The 25,045-nt window shown below is 38.5% G+C and overlaps 1 protein-coding gene and 1 non-coding gene across 2 annotated transcripts; one reads left to right on the forward strand and one right to left on the reverse strand.

Annotated features, from left to right (window-relative positions):
• Nucleotides 1-13,495: 13,495 nt before the first annotated feature.
• On the reverse strand, nucleotides 13,496-13,954 carry LOC111912971 (uncharacterized). Its single transcript, XM_023908691.1, has one exon. The coding sequence runs from the start codon at nucleotides 13,952-13,954 to the stop codon at nucleotides 13,496-13,498; it is 459 nt and encodes a 152-aa protein (XP_023764459.1).
• Nucleotides 13,955-14,926: 972 nt separating this feature from the next.
• Nucleotides 14,927-15,033, forward strand: LOC111912979 (small nucleolar RNA R71). Its single transcript, XR_002857391.1, has one exon. It is a non-coding gene; the product is annotated as a small nucleolar RNA R71 (small nucleolar RNA).
• Nucleotides 15,034-25,045: the final 10,012 nt, after the last annotated feature.

Consider the following 25,045-nt stretch of genomic DNA (forward strand, 5'->3'; position numbering starts at 1 on the left):
TTAACAGTATGATGGATAGGTAAGTCCTTTTTCTTTCAATGTTCCATACTGAACCATTTCAATATTTTATCCAAGTATGTACTCTGGCTAAATCCTAGAATATAAGTAGCCTCTCCCAGATCCTTAATAGTGAAACATATCCCAATCTAAGACTTAACTTATGCAATTTTGGAATATCATTTTCTATTAGGAGTATGTTATGTACATACAAGACTAGGAAGATTACAACATGACAACTAGCTTTGATATACATAAAAGACTTGTCTTCACTTCTTGAAAATCTAAACTCTTTGACCTTTTCATGGAAGCAAAGATTCCAGCTATGAGATGCTTGTTTTAATCCACAGATGGACTTTTCAAGCTTCAACGCCTTATTAGGGAATTTAGCATGTTCAAAACCTTCTGGTTGATCCTTATTAGGGAATTTAGCATGTTCAAAACCTTCTGGTTGATCCATGTAAACTTTCTTAGCCAGATTCCTATTAAGGAAACCAATTTTAACATCCATTTTTCATACTTCATATTCATAATGAGAAGCTATGGAAATCATTACCCTTATTAACTTAATGTTAGCAACTCATGAAAACGTCTCATCATAGTCAATCCCCTGGGTTTAAGTAAAGCCTTTGCAACCAACCAATCACCGTTAACACCTTGGTGTAGGCCCATAATACTCCTTTTTTCCATAGCTGTAACAACCGAAAAATTCCAACCAATTTAAATTTTTCAAAAACGACCCGATCTCTTTAAATTATTACAAAAAGGTTTTCAATACAATTTATTTAGAGTATTCCCAGAATCACATCACAACATAAACATGAGGAGCGGTACGATCACGCCTTCGCCTTGCCACGGTCTCCTGAAGAACCTGAAAAACATTAAACCACAACTGTAAGCCCGAAAGCTTAGTGAGATATCCCCAAAATACCAACCACATATTTCATACACGCATAACATGCCATATCATATCTGAACACAGAACAACCAGGCACTTTGGGTCTACTGTGTGACTGGTCCGCCGCACCGGCCAACAGTCCACCTGGTACACCCTCCGAGTCTAGCCATATACATCGAGTCTGCAGTGTGATTGGTCCGCCCGCACCGGGCCTTCAATCCACCTGGTCCACTCTCTGAGTCTACAGTATGAATGGTCCGCCCGCACCGGGCCTTCAGTCGGCCTGGTCCACTCTCTGAGTCTATAGTATGACTGGTCCGCCCGCACCGGGCCTTCAGTCAGCCTGGTCCACCCTCCGAGCCTCGGCACGTCTGGTCCGCCCTCTTGGGGCATACAACATATCCGGACCGCTCGCTGGGCCTTCGGAACAACCGGTCCGCCCTGGGTATCTTAGCCTACAGCACAAAGCAGGACCCGCCTCAACCCAACTCCAGTCCAAACAACCATGTGCACATAATCATACAATCATATAACAATTAACAGTCAACAAGCCGATCAACAGATCACATAACATATCATCATCCTAATCAGGATACCGACCTATCCGGTCACTAGCATAGCATCACCCTACATATCAGGATACCGACCTTAACCAGGTCTCTAACATATACCATCCTAGCTACCAGGATGCAACATATCAAAGCAATAACATAACAACAAATACCCGGATCTCAATCCGATAAAGGGCCGACCTTGGTGCCTTAGACCCTGTTGATATAGTGAGGATAACTCACCTCGAAACTGCCGACTGAACAGATAACCCAAGCTGCTCCGATCACTGATACGATCTCCACCACTGGCCAACCACCAAAACACTGAACTCAAAACAATATCCAACAATTACCAAAATGCCCCTGGAAGTCAACTTGTCAACCCTTGGCGGACTCTACTCGCCGATTCAACCCGATGACTCGCCGAGTCCCCATGCTCAGAACTTTTCCCCAATCCTCGACTCAACTCGCCGAGTCACCCCGAGACTCGCCGAGTCCAACAACTCTGAGTCCCTTCACACTCGACTCACCGAGTCATCCCTTGACTAACTGATTCACAACTCAACCCAAAGAAAGGACAGGTCCTCACGACCAGACTCGCCGAGTCCAAGAACAGACTCGTCGAGTCCAAGGCTATCTTCAACCAACAAATAACACTCTAAGACCCTCCTTGAGAACGGACTCGACCTTAACTCATGCACATTCTCATCTAGACCCGATCCTCACTCTAAACTTGACAATTGAGACTCTTGCATGCATCCAATCCTTCAATCTGAAAAGAAAACCACCACAAGTAATAAAAGAAAACAAATTCCTACTTAAACATCCTACAAGTTCAACACCCAAAACAAATTAAAGTAAATAGTATTAAACATCAAAAACTCAATCAAATAAAGCATCAATCTTCCTCCTCGTCTTCATCTCCTATGGCTCCACTTCCACCCGCTTGATTTCCTCTCGCTAGCTTGCACCCTTTCATCCCAACTGGAGATATACGGGCATCTGGGCCTTGGTGTAAAATGCATTTTCTCAAATAAACAAGCAACAGACTCATTGACAAAGTTCACTCCCCGCCCGATGTCGTCTTGGTATCTTCGCAACTCAACAATATACCAATCTGTAGGTAGCTCCTCATCCACCGGAATAACCGGTGGGTCTTGTGGCACCCGCTCTCTCCTTCGCCTTACCCTCCTTCCCGGTTCTTCCGGCACCAACAGTTTGTCATCATTTGGAATGATAATGTGGCCCCCTCTATAATCCTCAATGATCCTAGCCCTCCTAAATAAAGTTGTGGTGAAGGGAGGACTAGGAATCATAGTCAATGCTCGTGCCTCTGGTCGGTCCAAAATGCCATAAGTTCTCGCAAGCCTTGTCACAAACATGCCACCATTGATTTTTGAAGTCACCCGCTCTTTCACTGCCCCCTCTTCCAAGTATTTTTCCATGCAATATGGAAAATTGCAAAATACATTAGGAGTAATAATACTCCACATGTAGAAGATGTCGAGAGTGGGGACTTTATTGTCATCCTTTTGCATGTTTATAGAGCTCGCGATCATATGATGTATTAGGCGATGAATCGGGGAGCGGATCATCCCCTCTTGAGCGAATGAAGGGATGTAGACTTGGTTGGCAATGGTGTTCCACCAAGTAGAGGCAACCACACCCTCGGGCAAGTCTTTGTGGCACTGCTCCAAAAATGAGTCAAAAGTCTCGGACATGATCTCATTCTGATCATAAATTCCCAGCCTCTACGCCAAATCAACAATGCTACACTGGCGAAACTCTCCTCCAAGGCAGAATGAAATGATGTTCAGGCTATAGTAGTCATCACCACCTCCGAAAGAGATGGTGGCAAAGAACTCCCAGCAAAGTTCTTGATATACCGGTTCTTGAAGCTTAAACAATCGACTCCACCCGTCACAGATTATTTGCACCCCATTAATTTCACAAGACTTGACCAAATAATGGCTTAGTGCTTCGTCCAGCCCAGCTTGCCCCATCCATGACAAGTCCAACTCATTAGGAACATATATTTCCTTCTGCCTGAAAGCCTCCAGCTTGCTTTTTGTTCGTGTGAGTGAAGACTTCTTTGTGATGCATGGAAAAGTCAACCATGGGATGTCCTCATAACCCCCTCCTCGCAAGCTTTGACCTTTCCTAGACATGGTTCTGATGGGTTTTGAGCATTCTAGTCCACTTCCTAAGTGTACATGCAACCCTAATAACCTTGGATCTATGTTTATCTAATTATCATGCAAACTTGAATTCCAAGGTTATATTCCTATCTATCATACATGGGGAACAATTTTTAACTTGAATGAAAGATAGAACAACTTACCTTGTTGTTGCTTATGTTCCTTGAAACCTTGTGAGCCTAGCACCTCAAGTGTGATGCCTCAAATGCTTCACACAACACCAAATGCAAAGGAGTAAACTTTGAGAGAATATTACACTTGCAAAAATCGGCCTAGCCCTCACTTGTTCATGTGTAGCAGATTTTGGTGGAGAATGGGTTCCTTATATAGTGTTGACACATCTAGGGTTACACCATGTAAACCCTAATGTGTCATGACTCTTCATTTCCATGACCCATGGGTTTGTAACTCCCATGGAGCATCCTATGGGTGGAACCCAACTTGATAATCCATGGAGCCTCTTAGCCCACTATACAAGTCATGGATGATTTACATAATCAACCCATATATTTAATTAGTTATCTTTTGATCACTTAATTAATTCCAAATTAGTTCTTGATCAAACTAATTAAATAATTTTATTAATATATTAGAACTTATAATATATTAATAATCCACAAGTGTTATTTCTCTCATTTAGTCTATCCAATTGCATGGTGCCATGCAACCCAAATGGACCATGCCGAGTCGGGTCAAGTACATACCATAAATAGTTATGGACTTGAACACCTTATCCAACAGTCTCCCACTTGGATAAGTCTAATAACTATAACTGTAATACTTCAGGAACTGAACGGCAATCGTAGCTCTTTCAAGGTCTCTCGGAACTGAGAAGATGCTGATACACCATTTAAGATAGGTGATCATATAATCCTCGGTTCTAGATATTAGACGGAAAAATACATGGAACAATGTCTTACTTATTGCCCAACATTTTGTTTCTCGATTTTCGATTTGTTTGACAAAGAACTTAATTGAACACATCAACTTAGTTTTGACCAGGCCCGATACATAGGTCAAAAAAAAATCATCGAGGGGCCCAGATATCAACTTCTAATCCAAGAAGGAACAGATAAACTTCGACTCATATGTTTGTTCTACCACTCATTGAATTATACACAAGAGCACGTTTTATAACACAGAGTTACCAATGCGTTTTCGTAGAATCAATGCATAACCAACTCATAAGTAACTAATAATATCTCTAGGTTTGAAGACTTATATGATATTACCGTCTCACGATCACTTGAGATAAATTCCATGAAGTGATTCCAGTGAGCGTGGGTTGAGTCCAATGCTCAGAACTTATGAGCACTCATGGTTGTTGTAGCCATGTCCAACACCTTAGACCTCTGCAACCAATCATGACAGTCTTGACTCATACCTACTTCCGACATATGACCGACTGTGGAGATTCGAATTATATGATATACCAAACATAATTATTCTGGAAGTCAAAGCATGAAAAAGAAATATAGTAAACGATTGACAAGAGATAGCAACACTTTACTCATAAATAAAACACCTTTTATTCATCATCTAATGTCAATTACACTTTACAATTTTCGAGGTTATCTAACTACTAAATCTAATATCATCCTTCAGCCCTATGCTCCGAGCATGTTGGAGATGCTTAACCCGAGTCAGTCCCTTCGTGAGGGGATCTGCTGGATTCTCATCCGATGATACCCTCTTTTCCATGAGGAGTCCTTCTTCTGTTCGATGTCTGATGAAATGGTATTTTCTGTCGATGTGTCTGGATCTCCCGTGATCCCTTGGTTCCTTGGCTAAGTCAACAACACTTTCATTATCACAGAAAATTTCCATTGGCTCTTTAATAGTTAGTACAAGTCCAAGGTCTCCAATAAAGTTCTTCAGCCATATCGCCTCCTTTGCTGCCTTGCTAGCTGCAATATACTCTGATTCGCAAGTTGAATCAGCCACTGTCTCTTGCTTGGAACTCTTCCAAGAAATTGCTCCTCCGTTTAAGGTAAAGACCTAGCCTGACTGAGAGTGGAAATTATCCCTATCAGTCTGAAAGCTAGCATCACTATACCATACAACTCTCAAGTCATCACTCCCACCGAGGGTAAGGACCCAGTCCTTGGTCCTCCGTAGGTACTTGAGGATATTCTTTACCGTTGTCCAGTGTGCCTTGTCAGGGTTCCCCTGATACCTGCTAACCATGCTCAAGGAAAAGGCTACATCAGGTCGAGTACACGTCATAGCATACATGATCGATCCTACAGCCGAAGCATAAGGTATTCGACTCATTTACGCTATCTCAGCCTCAATATTAGGGCTTTGTGTCTTACTCAATCTGGCGTTACTCTGGATGGGTAACTCTCCTTTCTTGGAGTCCTGCATGCTGAATCTTTTCAACACTTTATCCAAGTAGGTACTCTGACTAAGTCCAAATAGTCTTTTACTCCGGTCTATCAAGATCCTTATCCCTAGAATATAGGTAGCTTCTCCGAGGTCCTTCATAGAGAAACACTTCCCAAGCCAGGACTTAACTTCCTGTAGAGTTGGGATGTCATTTCCTATGAGTAGTATTTCATCCACATACAATACCAAAAAGCTAACTATACTCCCACTAGCCTTGACATATACACAAGATTCATCTTCACTCCTAGAAAAGCCAAATTCCTTGACTTTCTCATCAAAGCAAAGATTCCATCTGCGAGGTGCTTGATTTAACCCATAAATGGATTTCTCAAGCTTACACACTCTATTAGGGTACTCTGTATTGACAAAACCCTCTGGCTGACTCATGTAAACATCCTCAGCCAACTTTCCATTAAGGAAAGCGGTTTTGACATCCATTTGCCATATTTCATAGTCATGAAATGCGGCTATGACTAACAGAACCCTAATAGACTTAATCTTGGCCACTGGAGAAAAGGTCTCATCATAATCAACTCCCAGAGTTTGTGAGAAACCCTTTGCAAAAAATCGTGCCTTATAAGTGTGTACATTACCATCCATGTCGGTCTTCTTCTTGAAGATCCATTTGCACCCTATAGTCTTACGACCTGGTACATTCTCAAACAAGTTCCAAACTTGATTGTCATTCATGGACTGTATCTCACTGTCCATTGCCTCTTTCCACTTGGCTAACTCAGGGACTGCCATGGCTTCTACATAACTGTTAGGTTCATCCAGACCTATCAGTGTCTCATCACTGATAAGTGTATCACCTTCCGCAGTAATAAGGAATCCATAGTAATGCTCAGGTGCATTCCTAACCCTTGTGGAACGCCTCAGAGGTACAGAATTGTCAATTGGCTCAACAAGAGTTTCCTCCTCAAGTTGAGTGCTAGGGTTTGAAGTTCTTTCACCACTTAACTCTTGAATTTCTTCAAGGTCAACTTGCCTCCCACTGTTTCCTTGGCTTATGAACTCTTTCTCTCGAAAGACAACCCTCCTAGCTACAAAGACCATATTTTCACTAGATTTGTAGAAGAGGTAACCAAAGGATTGTTGTGGGTAGCCGATGAAAATACACCTCTCGCTTCGAGGTTCGAGCTTATCATGAGTCTCGCGTCTCACGAAAGCCTCGCAACCCCAAATATTGATGTGGTCTAGTTTGGGTACTTTACCAGTCCACATCTCATGAGGAGTTTTGGCAACTTTCTTTGTAGGGACTAGATTAAGGATATGGGCAGGAGTCTCTAAGGCATACCCCCAAAATGAGAATGGTAGCGAAGCTCGACTCATCATGGAACAAACCATATCCAACAAGGTTCGATTACGCCTCTCAGCCACACCATTCAATTACGGTGTCCTGTGAGGTGTCAATTGTGAGATAATCCCACATTCCATAAGATAGTCGAGGAACTCTGAACTAAGATACTCACCACCTCGATCGGATCGAAGCATCTTAATGTTCCTGCCCAATTGATTCTTGACTTCCTGTTTAAATTCTTTAAACCTTTCGAAAGTCTCTGACTTATGCTTGATTAAGTAGAAATATCTATATCTACTATAATCATCAGTAAAGGTCAAATAATAACGATTAGCATCCCTTGTGGCATGTTTGAAGGGTCCACACACATCCGTGTGTATAAGATCCAACAAACCTTGACCCCTCTCACACGAACCTGTGAAGGGTGACTTTGTCATTTTTCCAAGTAAGCATAATTCGCAACTATCATCTGACTTTAGGTCAAATGACTCCAAAGACTCCATCGTTTTGGAGTTGGCCTATGCGTTTCTTGCTTATATGTCCAAGACGAAAATGCCTTAAAGATGCTTCATCCAAGTTATTATCATTAACAGAATCAATAAACAATACATTATTTCCTAAGTTATCAACCACAGATACAGTTTCATACACACCATCACAAGGTAATGCTTTAAAATAAAGAACATTATTAAAGAAAGAATTAATCGAACCAACTTCATTATCAAATGAAAAGGTGAAACCTTGTTTATACAATGCATGAAAGGAAATAATATTTCTTGCCATTTCTGGCGAATAACAACATTTATTCAAAACTAAACTAAACCCACTACTTAACGATAAAGTATAAACTCCAATCTTGGTGACAGGTAAAGCTTTCCTATTCCCCATGATTAAGTTTATTCTTCCATGCTCCACATTCTCACTTCTTCTTAGTCCCTGCAAATTAGAACAGATATGAATACCACAACCGGTATCAAGGACCCAAGAGTTAGAATGGGGTGAGTTATTAGATAAGATAGTGTAAATACCTGCATGGTTGGGTTTAACTTTCCCATCCTTCACATCTTGCGAGTATTTTGGGTAGTTCCGCTTCCAATGTGACTTTTCATGGCAATAGAAGCATTCAACCTCTTTTGGGTTAGAAGAAGGAGTGATGAAACCTTTCTTGATTCCACTTGAAGAAGAGCCATCAAGGGTCCTAGCCTTGATACCCTTCGAAGAGCTCTTTCTCTTCTTCCCTCGACCTTTCCCGATTGCCAAAACCGGGGCGAAGTTTGGAGTAGGAGTGTTAACAACTGACTTACCCTTAAGACCTGTTTCCGCGGTCTTGAGGAGTCCCTGAAGTTTGCTGAGTGTGACCTCTTCCTTATTCATGTGATATGTCATGCGGAATTGATCACAGCACGATGGTAAGGAGTGCAAAATGATATCTATTGCAAGCTCCTCGGGGAAGTTCACATTAAGCTTCAACAACCGATCCACATACCTTTGCATTTTCTGCATGTGGCTCATGACGGATTCCCCGTCCTTCATCATGGTTGTTATGATGGAGCAGATGATTTCATACCTCTCTTGTCTTGCACTTTGATGGTATCTTTCCATCAGATCTTGGTGAATTTCAAAAGGGTAGAAGTCCTCATAGGACTTTTGGAGTTCCACTGTCATGGTGGCCAACATGATGCATGCCACTTTTGTAGCATCCCTTTCATATGCCGGGAAGTCAGCGATCTCCTGGGGAGTTGCAGTGGTCTCATCAATCTCCTTAAGCTCCTTGTCAAGGACATATTCTTTGTCCTCGTAGCGGGTAATCATCCTGATGTTTCTGATCCATTCATTGAAGTTGGATCCATCAAAAGTGACTTTCCCACACAAGTTCATAAGGGTAAAGGAGCCCTTAGGATTAGAGCCAGAAGCAGCATTGTTTGAAGACATCTGAAAGAAGAGGACAAGATTAGTTTAGATATTAAGAGAGTCCTTAATAAAACACCCAAATGTAATATTAAGGCTAGGAACCAATCACAATATATTATAACTTAGAAGAGGTATGCCATAATCCAAGCTATAACATATTTGAAAGGTAGGTGAATGACGATTCACCAATTTCCACCATGAAAAACGAAATATTAAATATTAGGTTTTTGATTGGTTCTTCGAAATTCCTAGATTCTTTTGAGATTCAGTGAACTTTTCAAAGGCATGTTTCAATCTCGAGTGCGCCCTCCAAATTTTGTGACTGGGATACCGAGGATCACCAAACGAGGTGTGAAGTAACCATGCAAATCACTTGGTACCCTTAAAGTTTATCACTCAATCGATGTGCCAGTAAACCACACACGCTCCACCGATACTATGATAAACCTTAAGTCACCCTTTACCTACCTTGTTAAGTCCAAGTTAGTGTGCCGGTTAACCACACACGCTCCACCAACGACTTAAACAAAGTGTAAAGTGTAATTTCATGGATTAGCACCTTATTCACATTTTTCCTAAAGTAACTAAGATTGGGAATTTAATAAAAGCATTTAGTTACTTTATAATATTCATCATACTTTTAATGAGAATTTATAAGTCCTTGTCTTACCCGTTCGGCTAACGACCCTCCACCGATCAAGGAAGCGGTGGGTGAGAGTGGACACCCATTAAGTTGCCATTTTATAGGCAACAACCTTATACCCCCCCCCCCCCCCCCCCGTTATAGACCGGCTTCGTGAATGAGACGTACTAGTGGTAAGACGACTTGATCTTATATATATATATATATATATATATATATATATATATATATATATATATATATATATATATATATATATATATATTATTAACTTATAATATAAAGTATAAGGGTTGGATTTTAACTTTTAAAATTCTAAGGGTTGGAACTAAAGTTTTAATCAAGACTTTACTTGTTCCAAAACTTGAGGGCAAGTTTGTAAACTTTCAAAACTTTTCATTTCTTATAACTTATGAGTTAATTGAGTAATAAAATGAAGACTCTTCATTTTTATAACTCATGTGTTCTTTTAATGGGTTTAATAAAAGTGTGACTCTTGATTTTCCATAACTTGAGGACAAGTTATGGACTCCATTAAAACACATTATGATCAACAATTAAACTACCAAGTAGGTTAAAAATAATTCCTATGATCATCTAATCTTCATAAGTTCAAGAACATGAATATGAACACTTTCAAGAATCAAAAAATTACACTTAAAAAACTTGTAATTTTTTATTATAGCCATTGTAAATGGATTAGCATAAACATTACACCATCTAAAACAAGTTTTATAACACCAAAACAGTTTAGGGTAATGTTTCTAGTCCATTTCCAGCAGCAAAAGTCGAAAATTTGCATTCTTAGGCTCCTACTCGTCGAGTGCACGAACCTACTCGGCGAGTAGGATGAATTTACACATGAACTCGGCGAGTCCCCCATGGACTCGGCGAGTTCAGCAGGCAGACAACACAATATCGACTTTTTTCAACAATTTTGGACAAATAACAAACAAACAAGCCTAGGCTCTGATACCACTGATGGGTTTTGAGCATTCTAGTCCACTTCCTAAGTGTACAATAACCTTGTATCTATGTTTGTCTAATTATCATGCAAAGTTGAATTCCAAGGTTATATTCCTATCTATCATACATGGGGAACAATTTTTAACTTGAATGAAAGATAGAACAACTTACCTTGTTGTTGCTTATGATCCTTGAAACCTTGTGAGCCTAGCACCCCAAGTGTGATGCCTCAAATGCTTCACACAACACCAAATGCAAAGGAGTAAACTTTGAGAGAATATTACATTTGCAAAAATCACCCTAGCCCTCACTTGTTCATGTGTAGCCAATTTTGGTGGAGAATGGGTTCCTTATATAGTGTTGACACATCTAGGGTTACACCATGTAAACCCTAATGTGTCATGACTCTTTATTTCCATGAACCATAGGTTTGTAACTCCCATGGAGCATCCATGGAGCATCCTATGGATGGAACCCAACTTGATAATCCTTGGAGTCCTTTTAGCCCACTATACAAGTCATTGATGATTTACATAATCAACGCATATATTTAATTAGTTATCTTTTGATCACTTAATTAATTCCAAATTAATTCTTGATCAAACTAATTAAATAATATTATTAATATATTAGAACTTATAATATATTAATAATCCACAAGTGTTATTTCTCTCATTTAGTCTATCCAATTGCATGGTGCCATGCAACCCAAATGGACCATGTCGGGTCGGTTCAAGTACATACAATAAATAGTTATGGACTTAGACACCTTATCCAACAGGTTCCTGCACAACAAAGAAACAAGAAAACCACAAACAAAATACCTAAAGTATTAAAAATGGCAAAATACTGGGCATCAGCAACATGGACTCACCGAGTCCACGAACTACTCGGCAAGTAGGACGAACAGCGGAGTACAAATCTTGTCCTGATGAAATTGACCGGCCAAATCCATAAATTATTTCAGGGGTTTGCTTCGGTATGTTCCAGGAGTCTATGAATTTAAAAATTTACGTCTAAAACGTCCTAATTTGTCAAAAATCAAAACCCTAGAATCCAAGTCTTCCCAAAAACGGAATTTTCCAAAAATTAAAGGTGTTATTACACCAAAGATCGAAACTTGTAAAGGATTAAGAGCTAAATTTGTTACCTTGTTGGTTGAAATTGCAAAAGAAGAGAAGATTCAAGATGGATGCTTGAGAGTGTTTGCACGTCGAGTGTGGGGAGGCGGCTCGTATTAATGGCTGAGTGTTTGCAAATTAGGGTAAAAACCCCTCTTTTACAGAATGTAATAAAAATAATTTTTTTTGGGTAAATATATGTACTCGGCGAGTAGATTCCTGATTCATCGATTTTTCGGGATTTCTGAAATGGACTCGCCAAGTAGACTTATAGACTCGTCGAGTTTTTCATTATGTGAAAAATTTGAGTTTGTAAAATGAAATGTATGCCACCCCACACTTGAGCATTGCTTGCCCTCAATCAATCATTTTAAATACAGAAGAAGATTGAGAAAAACAAATCCTAAGCAAAATGAAAAAAAACGAAAAAGAGAAGAAAAAGAAAGCAAACTCTAAATGTGGGTTGCCTCCCGAAAGCGCTTCTTTTTAAGGAGTCATTAGCTGGACTTCTTTCCGCTCTACGTTTCCTCATTTTCCTTCATCGAGAATTCATGCTTAATCTTTTGTTGTTTATACTTTGTCTTGTAAGCGTGTATCTTTCTCTTATATGCCCGACGTAATTCTTCTTTCCTTTTCCTTGTGGCATCTTCTTTAAATGCATACTTGATCCATTTACCAACCTTCTTTTTCTGCACCCCATTCTTTGGACCCATCTTTTGTACTTCCTCTTTGTCAATCTTGATTTCACGTATAGTTGCCACCTTACCGTCACTTGACATTAAGGATTCCTCCTTACCTTCTAAAGAATCCGGTGGTTCAAATGCAAATACTTCATAATTAATAGAAACTCGGGCTCGAGGCTTTGTTCTCTTGATTCTATTTGAATCGATGTCTCCATTAGCCATGAGTGATTCAATGGACGAGCGATTCATATCACCATTCCAAACCCTTACATTCTCTTTTTCTCCCTAACTTACCTTATCGTCAAGTTGAATTGCTTCTTCTTTTATCACCGTGTCAAGGTAAGCCAATTGTGCATGTTGGAAGTTAAAATTTTCAACAATTTCAGCTTCTTCTGTTGGACTTTCCAAAGGATCAGGAGAAGTGTGCATGTCAAGTTCAGAAAGGGAACTTGTAAGAAGCAAGGTGAGGTCTTCATTATTTTTAAAATTCTGGATTGGACTCGTCGAGTCAGTCGATGCTACTCGGCGAGTCAGTGAGGGTTCCACAATTTTTATTGCTCCTTTTGAATCACCTTCCTCTAACAACCTTTCTATCTCCTTTAATTCTTTTTCAGCATCAAAATTCCCTCCAGAAGGTAATAGAAATTGATTTGGATTTTCTTCTTGTAAAAACGCAAGCTCTCTTTCTAACACTTCATCACCAAAATCCGTTGAGGAAATTTTTCCGTCTTTTGTCCCTTCGTTCTCTTTCTCTTGTTCTGCTTTAAACACCACTGAATCATTCCCCACCCTTAGTGTCAGCGTAGATTCGCACATATCGACTAATGCACCAGCGGTATTCAAAAAGGTCTCCCAAGAATGATTGGAACTTTAGGGTCTTCTTCTATGTCAAGAACTACAAAGTCCACAGGGAACAAAAATTTATCGACATTGATGAGAAAATCTTCACACACTCCTTTTGGATATATTATTGTCTTATCGGCTAGATGGATCTTCATATGAATCGGCTTTGGCTCCGGCAATTTTAGCTTCTTGAAGAAAGAATATGGCATTAGATTAATACTTGCACCCGAGTCGGTTAACGCATGAGTAGAAGTTATGTTCCCAAATTGACAAGGTATGGAGATGCTTCCCGGATCACCCCTCTTTTCTGGCAGTTTGTTTAGCAATACTTCAGCAACTTCTTCCGTATTTTGTCTTGTAGTGAAGAGATTTTTAAGCAAAGTTGCATACTTGGGTGTATGAAGTATTGTTTCAACAAATGGAATGTTCACTTGAAGGGTCCTCACTTGCTTCATAAATCTTCTATACCGTTGAATCTGCTCATCTGGTATGGCTCAGGTTGGAAAGGGCAAAGGGGGCCTGTAGGATTTCAAAAGAGAATAATTTTTCTCATTAGCTCTTGGACTCGTCGAGTCCATCACACCGACTCGGCGAGTCGAGTCGGGTTTGCTCAAATTACCTTCAAATTTCTCTTCTGTTTGCACCTGAATGGGTCTCTTCTGAATAGAGGTCAAAGGAGTGAAAATTCTGTCTGAATTAGTGGTTATCACATTTAGAAGTGCCATTTTTGGATTTTGTTCGGTATTGCTAGGAAGTTCACCAAGTGTTCTTTGATTTATTTGTTTTGCAAGCTGTCCTATCTGCTTTTCAATGTTATGAATGGAGGCATGCTGATTCCTAAGCAAATTTTGTTGATCTTTCATCATAGCTTGATGATCTTTAAGCATCACTCGTTGCTCCTTCAATTCATTGTCGGTATCATTGTGCCTCTTTTCGGACGCAACTAAAAACCTTGTGAACATCTCTTCCAAATCAACTCTCTTTTCCATAACCAGTTCCTCCTTTTGATAGAAACCCTGTTCTTTTTGCTTGAATTTTTCCTCCTTTGCTTTTTTATATTCGTCATACGGGAGCCATTCCTTCTTTGGTTTTCACCAGTTATCATCAAATCTGTCGCCACTTGAATAGAATACTTGAGCCTTCTTGTTTCCATTATCATGAATTGTTTGATCCATCTTATTCATCCTCCTATCTAAACTATCTAGTTTAGACATCATTGCCGCCATGCCATCGTTAACAGTGTTCAGTACCCCCTACTTACTTCATTTCGTGGGTTGTGATATTCTCTAGAATGTTTAGAGAAATACTCAATTAATTCCTCGATCACTAGGGTTGCCTTCTTTGTGAGGGGTCCTTGCGAGTCAAGGAGCTGCCGAGTTGTAACATTGACTCCATCATAGAAGATGGAGACTTCTTGTTGGCTATTAAGATCGTGATGTGGGCAATTCCTTAGTATACTTTTGTATCTCTCCCATGCCTCATATAGGGACTCTCCGGGTTGTTGTTCAAATTTGGCTATAGCTTTCTTCAACTTGGCTATTTTTGAAGGTGGGCAAAACTGGTCAATGAATTCTTCTTTCATCTTAGCCCATGTAGTGATGGATCCGGGAGGGAGTAACTTGAGCCAATCCTTTGCAGCACCTTTGAATGTAACTGGAAGCATACGAAGCAACTGGGTTTTGCGAGGGACATTTGGAACATTAAATTAATCAGCTACATCATTGACTTCATCCAAGTGTTTATAGGCATCTTCGTGGTCTTTTCTGTAGAAGGGGATCTCCTTGAGTTGAGCAAGTATGTGAACCTCAAGCTCAAAAGTGACAGTCGCGGGAATTGCGGGTTGCACAAGTCCCGGGCCGGTGTCATCTCGTATCCTCTTCTTCCATTCGCCCATGGGAACTTCATCGATGTTCGCCATGGTGTTGTCAAAGTCACCTTCTAGATCGCTGGCTTCTCCAAATTCGCTTTCTTCCCTTTCAGACTCGTTCACTATGTCTTCCTTGATTGGGTCTTCGTTTACCAAGGAAGAGGTGTTGGATGCTCCTGATTTGCTGCTCTTTTTCTTGCTAAAAATGAACTTTAGATTCTTCAAAGGAGAGTTCTTTGAAGAAGTGGATTCTCCAATGGCTTTTCCCTTGTTCTTCTTTAGAGCGGACTCTGGGTCTTCAAGTGGAGGGACCAAAGGCATATGGGATCCTCGGGTCATGTAACAACTGCAACCAAAGTAAGAAAAACGTGTAAAAAGAACAAAAAGAAAATAAAAACAAAAGTGTGAAACTGCGACAGACTCGCCGAGTAGCTTCGACTGCACTCGGCGAGTTCAAGGCAGAAATAGAAAAAAAAATTCTAATTAAAATTCTAAAACTGAAAACTATTAAAACTAATCCTAATAACTAAATTACCTAAAATTAACTTTGTGCAAGATAAATCTCACACAAAGGATCGATAAAACTAGAAATTAGTGCTAATTTTTAAACCGTTCCCCGGTAATGGCGCCAAAAACTTGATGTGTGTTTACTCAACTAGTTTTAATCCTACTTTTAATTATAAAATTGACACACAAAGGCAGTGGACCTATCAATTGTGGTAAAGCTAAATAAGTAGGTTATCGAACTCAGGGAACGGAAAATTAAAACTAAAAACTAGAATTAACTAAAAACAAGTAATAGAAAATAGGGGTTTCTCTAGTTTTGCAAGACTATAAATTTAACTAAAACTTAACTACTCAACTAAAAGCTGAAGACACGTAAAAGCAAACTAAATTCAATGATCAAAAAGGGTTTCTGTTTAGGTTCAACTCATTTACTCCTATGGTTAATTTTTATGATAATATGATAGATTAATTGTTATTGGTTACCGACTCTGGTGATTAGATTCACAGTCACTATTACTAATCCTTAGAAAACATACCAATTCAAGCAATAGCCAGTTGATTAAAGTAATAGATTTCCTAGGTTAATTATTCAGGTTAAATAAGACTTGTAGCTAGCTAATTAAATTTGGTGATTCAATTAACCTCTTGTTGATGGTGTATCACACAAGCTCGCACATTAATTTACCCATTCTCTAATTAATCCTAGTTTCATGTTCATTATTCCTAGGCATATAGTATTGTGTTCACATAAATTATATGAGATAAGCAATTAAGAGATGTTCATGCAACTTAATCACTTAGCAATTAACAGAAAACAGTTATGGTTAATGTATAAGGGTCTTTAACAAGCTTAATTTAACAATATCACCAACTAACAATTAATCAAAAGAGTAAATTAAACCATAGGAGCAAAATTGTTTCCCCAAACAGAAACTAACGAAATTAGTTCATGAACTCAGTCTGTGAAAGCTTAAAAATGAATTCAAATAATCCTAACATTACTCAATTCAAAAGAAAAGTGGAAAATTAAACCTAAAGTGCCTTAATCTCTTAAGAATGAAAGATTATGGTTCTTCAACGTTTTACAGAGCTCCAAGGTTTCTTTGATCGCCAAGTGTTCCACCAAAAATCCAGAGAGAGTCCTCAATTCAGGTTTGTGAAGTCTATTTATAATTTTTTCAACACAGGGGCTACTCGTCGAGTAGGCAACTGACTCGTCGAGTCCCCCTTGAGGAATCCGTATACGGCAAGGACTCCACGTGTCGCTTCGTGAATCTTCGTGTCTACTCGTTGAGTAGACGATCCTACTCGCTAAGTAGCTTCAAAATTAAGCCTTTTTTCTTCTTTCTTTCGTTCCCGAGCTTCCGTTCATATCTCCTGCTTCTTTTTGCTTCCGAGCTTCTTTTTTGGACTGAAAATATAATTTGAACAATATTAAGTATCTTTTGTCCATAATATGCAATTAATTAGCCAATAAATAATAAAAATCCAACATAAAAATATAGCTAAATATGCAAATATCAATATACCTCATAAACGATTTACATTTTAAAAAGGTATACAATTTAGAATAGATAAAATTGAGTTTATCAACGCATAGTTCTATTTTTGATTAATTTTGTATATTTGGTTGTAAAAATCAAATAATATGTGTTAAAAAGTATTACTAGAGAAATAAGAGCTATAATGATTGTGCTAATAGGCTATGAATACGACAATAAAAAGTCCACTGAATTTGGTTTTAATCCGTCGGCGGCGGTCTACGGTGGTCTAACAGCGGTACAACGATTTTCCGATTATGGCAAGTGGCAGCCAATTATAAACGAAGGAAATGGAGAGTTTTCTTTATTTGATATTAATATTTGTTTTGTCCAACATTCTTTTCATGATAAATTTTGAAAATTAGTTCCTAAGGTTCTTACCCTTTTTTGGATCTTGACAAGATAGTAAATGAAAGTAGGACATGATGTTTGATTACAATTCAATTAAACTAATTCATTACTCATTTTAACTTTTATCTAACCAATTCCTCAACTGGACTTAAAATCATATATAAAATTAAAGTACATTGTTGACTATATAGATAAAAAAAATATAAAGTACATTGCTATTATGTAACAGTCCAAAATTTTCAACAAATTTAAACCTTTCAAAAGCGACCCATCTATTAATAAAAGTTTTTACAAACTATTATTTCCAAAGCATTATTTAAAATCAGAGTCTCCCAAAATCCAATCAGTTGTAAAACCATGGATGTGTATGGTCATGCCTTCGCCGTGCCACTGTCCACTAAGATACCTAAAACCATAAACCAAACTGTAAGCACGAAGCTTAATGAGTTCCCCCAAAGTAGCAACACACGATGTCACACCCCCAAACCAAGGATGGCGGAAACGTCCGGGGGTGGAGGACTTCATATATAGTATCACAACAACGAGTATAATAGTGCTCAAAGTAAATACAACCATCATAAATATAATTGAAAAAGTTACATCATAGTAAGTTTACATGTTTCAAAATCAATTACATTATGATGACAAAATGAATTGTTTGACGATTTAACGTCCCATCCTCAAAATGCTGTTGTTTTCCTGTTTCACTAATTTCCTGAGAATACCAGTAGTTTTGAAAAAGTGTCAACAATTAAGTTGGTGAGTTCATAAGAGTTTTGTTTGAGAAAGAAACCGTTTTCTTTGTAAAAACGACAAAGTATGTTTCCAGAAAACCCAATATTTTCTTTGTTAAGTGTGAAATGAATACTTCTATGTTATGCGATAATGAACCCTAGAAAGACCCGTAGATTCCTTCTATAATCATCCAGTGTATATAATTATATAAAAATTAAATTAAATAAACCGTCGAATATAATGGGTATGCCCTAGGTTCACAACCAAACAAGGAACAGGAAGAAAGGCGGGCCCACCAAGTCTAAGTCGATTATGAATAGATTCTTATATAATTCTAACATATGCACTTAACAATTATAACCGAAGTCTAACAATTCTAGATGAATGTAGTTTTAACAGATATATGTTTCCAAAGAAAATCCAATATTTTCCTTATAAGAGTTAGGTAGTCCTAAATCCCAGGACCGAAAATAAACAAGTATTTTTCCATACTTAAAGATATAAAAGTGATTTTAAATCGGCATAAAATCCTTTTTGCTATAAAAGTGTACAAGTATTTTTCCATACTTAAAGTAATTTATGTGAGTTAAATCGACATAACTCGCTAATTTGAAAGTAGAACCCGTAAATCTTATGATTTGTTAATACCACATGTGAGCTATTATAACCATGCTAAGACTCAGACGGTCTTGTAATACGACGTTCTTCGGGCGTCGCACGTTAAATGACACTTGTCACCTCAGATATGCCGGTCTAGCTGTTGCAAGCAGCTCAGGTGCGGGCTTGTCAGACTCAATATAGATCTATACACAACTGTCACGCTCTCCCTACAAGAGACTCTGGTTACAATTTACAGGAATTTTGACTTTGTTACCATGAAGGTAACACGAAAGGAATGACTCACAAATTTATTCATTAATAGATTTACGTGAACTGAACTGAAAACCTTTGGTAAATAAGTTTGAAATGTAAATGATACATAAACTATACCTATTATAGTTTATCCAAAACGTTTGTAATGTAAAAGAACCCATTTTATAAAAATACATTAGTGCTATGAGTCCATAAACTATTACTATTATGTAGTATATGAAAAACCCATTTGTTTTGAGACTAAAACCTTTCTCATGTAGTAAAAATCCATAAACTATGCTTATTATAGCTTATTATAAGTGTTCGAATGAATGAAGAATCCTTATCATGATTGACTAAATTTCAGTTTATGATGATAAACTAACAAGAAAATACATTCAATATTTAGAACTTATTGTTATACACTTTGCTCAACATAATACAAAGTGTTATGAAAGTTATAAGTTGTTAACTAGTTTTTAACATTTTTGCACTGTTTTAGAAAAATCATAGAAAAATCATATGAAGTCGAAAACTGAATCCGTAAATTCTGAGAGTTCATAAAATGTGTCTAATTTATTCATAATTTTTATTATGACTTTTGGAAGTCTTTAACTTGTGTTAAAATGTTCATATTCACAGACTGGTCCGAATTCGTTTCTGAAATGATAGGCAATTTTGTAAAAATCACCATAAATCGTAAAACAATCGTATGGAGATGTGCAAGTAGTCATTCTAAAGGTATGAACCTGAACTATTTTCATATTAAATAGTTTTGAAAGATATTAAGTTTAAGATAGTCAAAACAGTCTGTGAATAAGACTCAACTTTTCTGATGAAAGCTGTTGTTTGAGTTTAGTTGTGTTCTTGGTGTTTTAACATGTATTCCCCCCCCCCCCCCCCTAAAACTTGAAGAAAACATGAACATGTAGGGGTATGAAATCACCTTGAGTGATTTTAGTAGATGGATGATGAAATAAAGAAGTGTTCAACTCAAGAACACTTAGATGATGTTTGAAGATTTCGAAGATCTAACAACAAATATGACGATATTTGTGTAAGGAACTCATGATTTGAGTGACGAACTATAATATTCATATGAAAGATGATGATACTTACCAAATGAAGAAGAAAAGTCTTGGAAAAAGCCTTGGAAATTTCAGAATTGAAGGAGAGAAGTTGAGAGAAAAGTGTTTGCTCTTTGGGTGGAAATGAGAGAAATGAGTGAGAATGAGGAGAGAGTGTGATTTTTCCAGCTCTTAGGACGTGGGAATGGCTGGATATTGATGGAAAAGTACAAGGAGGTGACTAGGTATGGTGGGGAGGGGTGTGGGTTGGTCATGTAGTGGGTATAGGTGGTTGCTTGTGTCATAAACTAAAGAAAAGTCAACACTCCACCGCTTGTACTTCACCCGCTCTTCTTGGATAAGATTTATCCCCAAAAACATGATTAATTAATAAATATGGGGCCTTATATGTTAAAATAAAGTTTTGGGTGAAAATCCCACGTTAAAATAATTAAAAACGGGCCTAAAATGCAAAACTAGTCGAAAACCGGGAAGAAATGGCCTACCTGCGAGACCTCTCGGTACTTGGCTGAGGTTCGATCCCTTCTAGTCATGGACCGAAGGTGAAAGTAGTTTGGACCCGAAATGGAGCGAAGGCGAAGGTAGAGTTCAGTCCGAGAGGACCTTCGGGTTTGGTCTATGGGAGGTTCATGGCCGAGACTTCGGGTTCGGTTCATGGCAGCTTCGGTCCTTTAGCAGTTCGGTCCCTATAGGGACCTTCGGTTCTAAGAGGGTTCAGCCCTTTAAGAGGGGTTTCGGGTCCTTAAGTCTATTTTACCTGTATTTACCCCGTTTTTAGCGGTTTTTGACCCGGTTAAGGGTCGGGATGGCCCGAAAGACTATAAAAAGTTAAATGAACTTTTGAGAGAGATTTGGGAGAGATTTCACATACTCGGAGATATTTCTCATACTTAGAGGGATTTGGGAGAGATTTCAAATACTTGGAGAGATTTCTCATACTTAGATGGATTTGGGAGAGATTTCACATACTTAGAGAGATTTTGGAGAGATTCTAAATAGAGAGAGATAGAGTGAAAGAGATTGGGAGAAGCTTCTTTTGTGACCTTTTTGAGTGTTTGGCTTCGCAATGCAAGGTTCGTAAACCCCGTTAAGCCGTGTTTAAGGATCTTACACACTTCCGATGAGTATGCAACATTGTTTTATCGGTTTGGTTCATTACTTACCACATTTTTAGGTTAAGGAAATCTAGATATACGAACTTTTCAATTAATGATTTCTCATTAAAATAGCAAGTTGTATAGTAATTACCTAACGTAAGCCCTAGTATACAAGGGTTAACTGAGTTGACCGGTTTGACTTGTTGACTTTGGTTGACTTTGACTTGACCGAAAATTGACGGTGGTGACACACGAACAAATAACATATTCAAATAACAACATGTACTGGGTCCACAGCTAAAAGACTGGATTACCCCTAAGCCCACAATATGAGTCAGGCTTGCCTATCGGGCCCACAACTCATATATGGCTTGCTCCTTAGCCCTCAACATAAGTCTGGCTTGCCCCCGAGGCCCACAGCTTATGTTTGGCTTACTCTCTGACCCAATCAGTCATCAGACCGAAATGCTCTCAAGCCCTCAATACGAGTCTAGTATACCACCCGGTCTACAGCTCGTATCTGGAATGCACCTAAACCCTCAGTATAAGTCTGGCATGCCCCACCTGACCCTCAGCTCATAACTGGAATGATCCAGGGTTTGTTGGCTACAACACGAAGCAGTACAACCTCAATCCAACATAATATGTCGACATATACATAATAGATAAACATATAATTAGTCAATAGGCAAATAGGCAAATCTACAGATCACTAGTCATAACATCATGCTATCACATATCAGGATATCTAATCCAATGGGCTAACCTTGGTTCCTTCGACTCATAAGTACAGTGAGGAAGACTCACCTCAATATGTTGATAATCAAATAACTGCTCGGACCGTCGAACCAGATTACCTCGCACTAACTAACAATAAATACAATCTCAAACTTGGTCAACCCTGGTCAAAGTTAAATTCAATGGTCAAGGTCCAAAAGTAAATATTTCTTCCTAGCAGAGTACGCCCTACGTACCAAGAGAGTATGCCCATCATACTCTGATGTTGACCAATAGCGGGGCACTGACTGCGTACGTGTAGCGTACCACCAGGTACGCCCAATGTACTCAACCTAGTCCCAAAACTTCAGTAAGTCCTTATTCCATTAAATGATTACATCCAAAACTCAGATCTAAGCCCAAAATGATGTCCTAAGTCATAAAGTTTCCAACTTTATGACTTTGCATGGCTATAAGTGCTTAATGTCTAAAACCTTAAGTTCTTAACCCAAGAATACATCACAACTCTTGCATGAAATGGATAGAAGGGCCAAGATCATGTTTTTATAGTTCACAATAGCTTTATAATGGATAAAGTTTCAAAATTTATCCATTAGAATGGTCCCAAAAAACAAGAACTAGTCTTTAAGTCTTAAAAGGACCCAAAAGTTCATCTTTTTCAACTTAATCCATTAAGTACAAGTCTCCAACTTTCAGATCTGAATCAAAATGATGTTTAAATGGATAAAGTTTCCAACTTTATCCATAACAAGGTCACAACATTTCAAGATCTAAACTTTATGCACTAAAATGACCAAAAGCTCATAACATCCAAAACTAGGTAGATCTAACAAATACATCATCAAGATTCAAACTTTATACCTCTAGAAGATAGATCAAGGTGAACAAAGTCCATATCTACAAGCTCCAAAGCAACCAACACTTCTCCAAGAAGTTTCTTCTTCTCCAAGGTGCACCATGCATACTCTAAAGCACTCAAAACACCTTCTTTTAGCACACAAGGCTCAACTAGGGTTTGGGTTTCATGGAAGGGGGTGTTGGAGAGGTGGAGGCTGAGAATGGAGTGGGTTTGGGGGAGTTAAGGAGCTTAACTAGGGATCAAACTATGAAAATAGGGTTTAGGAACTGATTATGTATGCCCAGTGTACTTCTGGTATGCCCAACGTACTCAAGGTGCCTCAGTATGCCCAACGTATGCCCTTTTGTACGCCCAATGTACTCAGCATCACCCAAAATTGGCCAAACTTCATACGGGCATAACTTCTTCGTTCAAACTCTGATTTTGGCGTTCTTTATATCCAAGGAAAGGTAATGAAAATCTCTACACTTCTATTAACTCATCCTTTCCTTCAAACTTTCCGAACAAAAATCCAAAATTCATAAAAGCCCGAATTGACACTTTACCGAAATACCCTTTGGCATCAAAACATAAAACAAACTACCAAATCATCAAAATTACATTATACACACCGAAATGTGGTCTAAATATCTTTTCCTCAAAGGCCCTAAGCCTAATAATACTCGGTCTTCGGGTTACCACCCCCACATAGGAAACGATTCGGTACAGCATGTTACAACTGGTGAGATCAATTCAGGGATGGTGACCCCTTGGGAAGTTTTTTTTGCAGGGATTCCAAAGTGAAAAATATTGTGATATGTGTCGTAGGGGGATGTTACAAATGGTATCAGAGTTAGGGCACTGGCCGATGTGTTCGACGGGGACGTTGAAACCTATAATAGGGGGTGAAGGCGGGCAGGTTAGCTGCACTTGATCCCATATCGGCTGAGAAGGATGAATAAACATTCCTTAAAAAGGTGTGGATACCTTCTCTATCACAACACGGTTTAAAGCCGTGAGGGCAACAGATCCTATAAGAACTCTACAATTAAGCGTGCCCGGATGAGATCAATTCAGGGATGGGTGACCCCTTGGGAAGTTTTTGTGTCGGGAGTCCAAAGTGGACAATATTGTGATATGTTTCGGAGGGGGATGTTACATAATAATAGGCCACGGTATAATAAGTTTGAGCCCGATTTTTAGGACTTCTAATAAAATAGAATCAAAACAAGAATATATTTGTGTTTGGATAGAATCTTTACACCGTGACATGGTTTCCTACTTGCCTATTGTTTTTGGATCATCCATGAATCCTTCAGAGTAATAATACCCGATTGGGATATGATCCAATCCATTTTTCATCAACATCGTAGCATAGTAATCAATAGTCTCCATTTTAATAAATAATTTATTCTAAAAAATTACTTATATCAATAACCTCATTCATAAGCAAACAAATTAATCAAAAGAATGCTAGTCAGTTAGAATTTAGATAAATTGGGAAGCAAACATATTTTCTTGAAGATGATTTGTGGGTCTTTCCATTGTGTAACATAAACAGATCAGAGATAATTAGTGTATTGAACTCCATATTTGGATTTTCACCATTGGCAATTTTGGCTTCGATTTTAATGGTGTAACAATTATTCCAGGAGTTGTTAGCTTACTTTATTCCAAATTCTCGTATAACCCCCTTTGAATCGCCTAACTTTTTCAGCCATTGAAGTTCTTCTGAATTCTTTATCAAAAGCGTAACACATATCCTGTCGATATTATCTTCCATTGTTGTACATAAATGGTGAAATAATATCTAGTAAACCCCAAACACGAGAACTATAAGGGTGGGGTCGTGATATAAGGGAGAGGAGAAACAAAGGCGAGATTCATGATTTAAGGTTCTCGTGAATGATTAGTAGGTTGAAGAGTTGAAGA

Source organism: Lactuca sativa, chromosome 8 (genome assembly GCF_002870075.4).
Source record: "Lactuca sativa cultivar Salinas chromosome 8, Lsat_Salinas_v11, whole genome shotgun sequence".
Lineage (NCBI taxonomy): Eukaryota > Viridiplantae > Streptophyta > Magnoliopsida > Asterales > Asteraceae > Lactuca > Lactuca sativa.

Excerpts from the sequence above, each read along its gene's own strand:
- LOC111912971 (XM_023908691.1), bottom strand. The coding sequence starts at position 13,954 with ATGAAGCAAGTGAGGACCCTTCAAGTGAACATTCCATTTGTTGAAACA.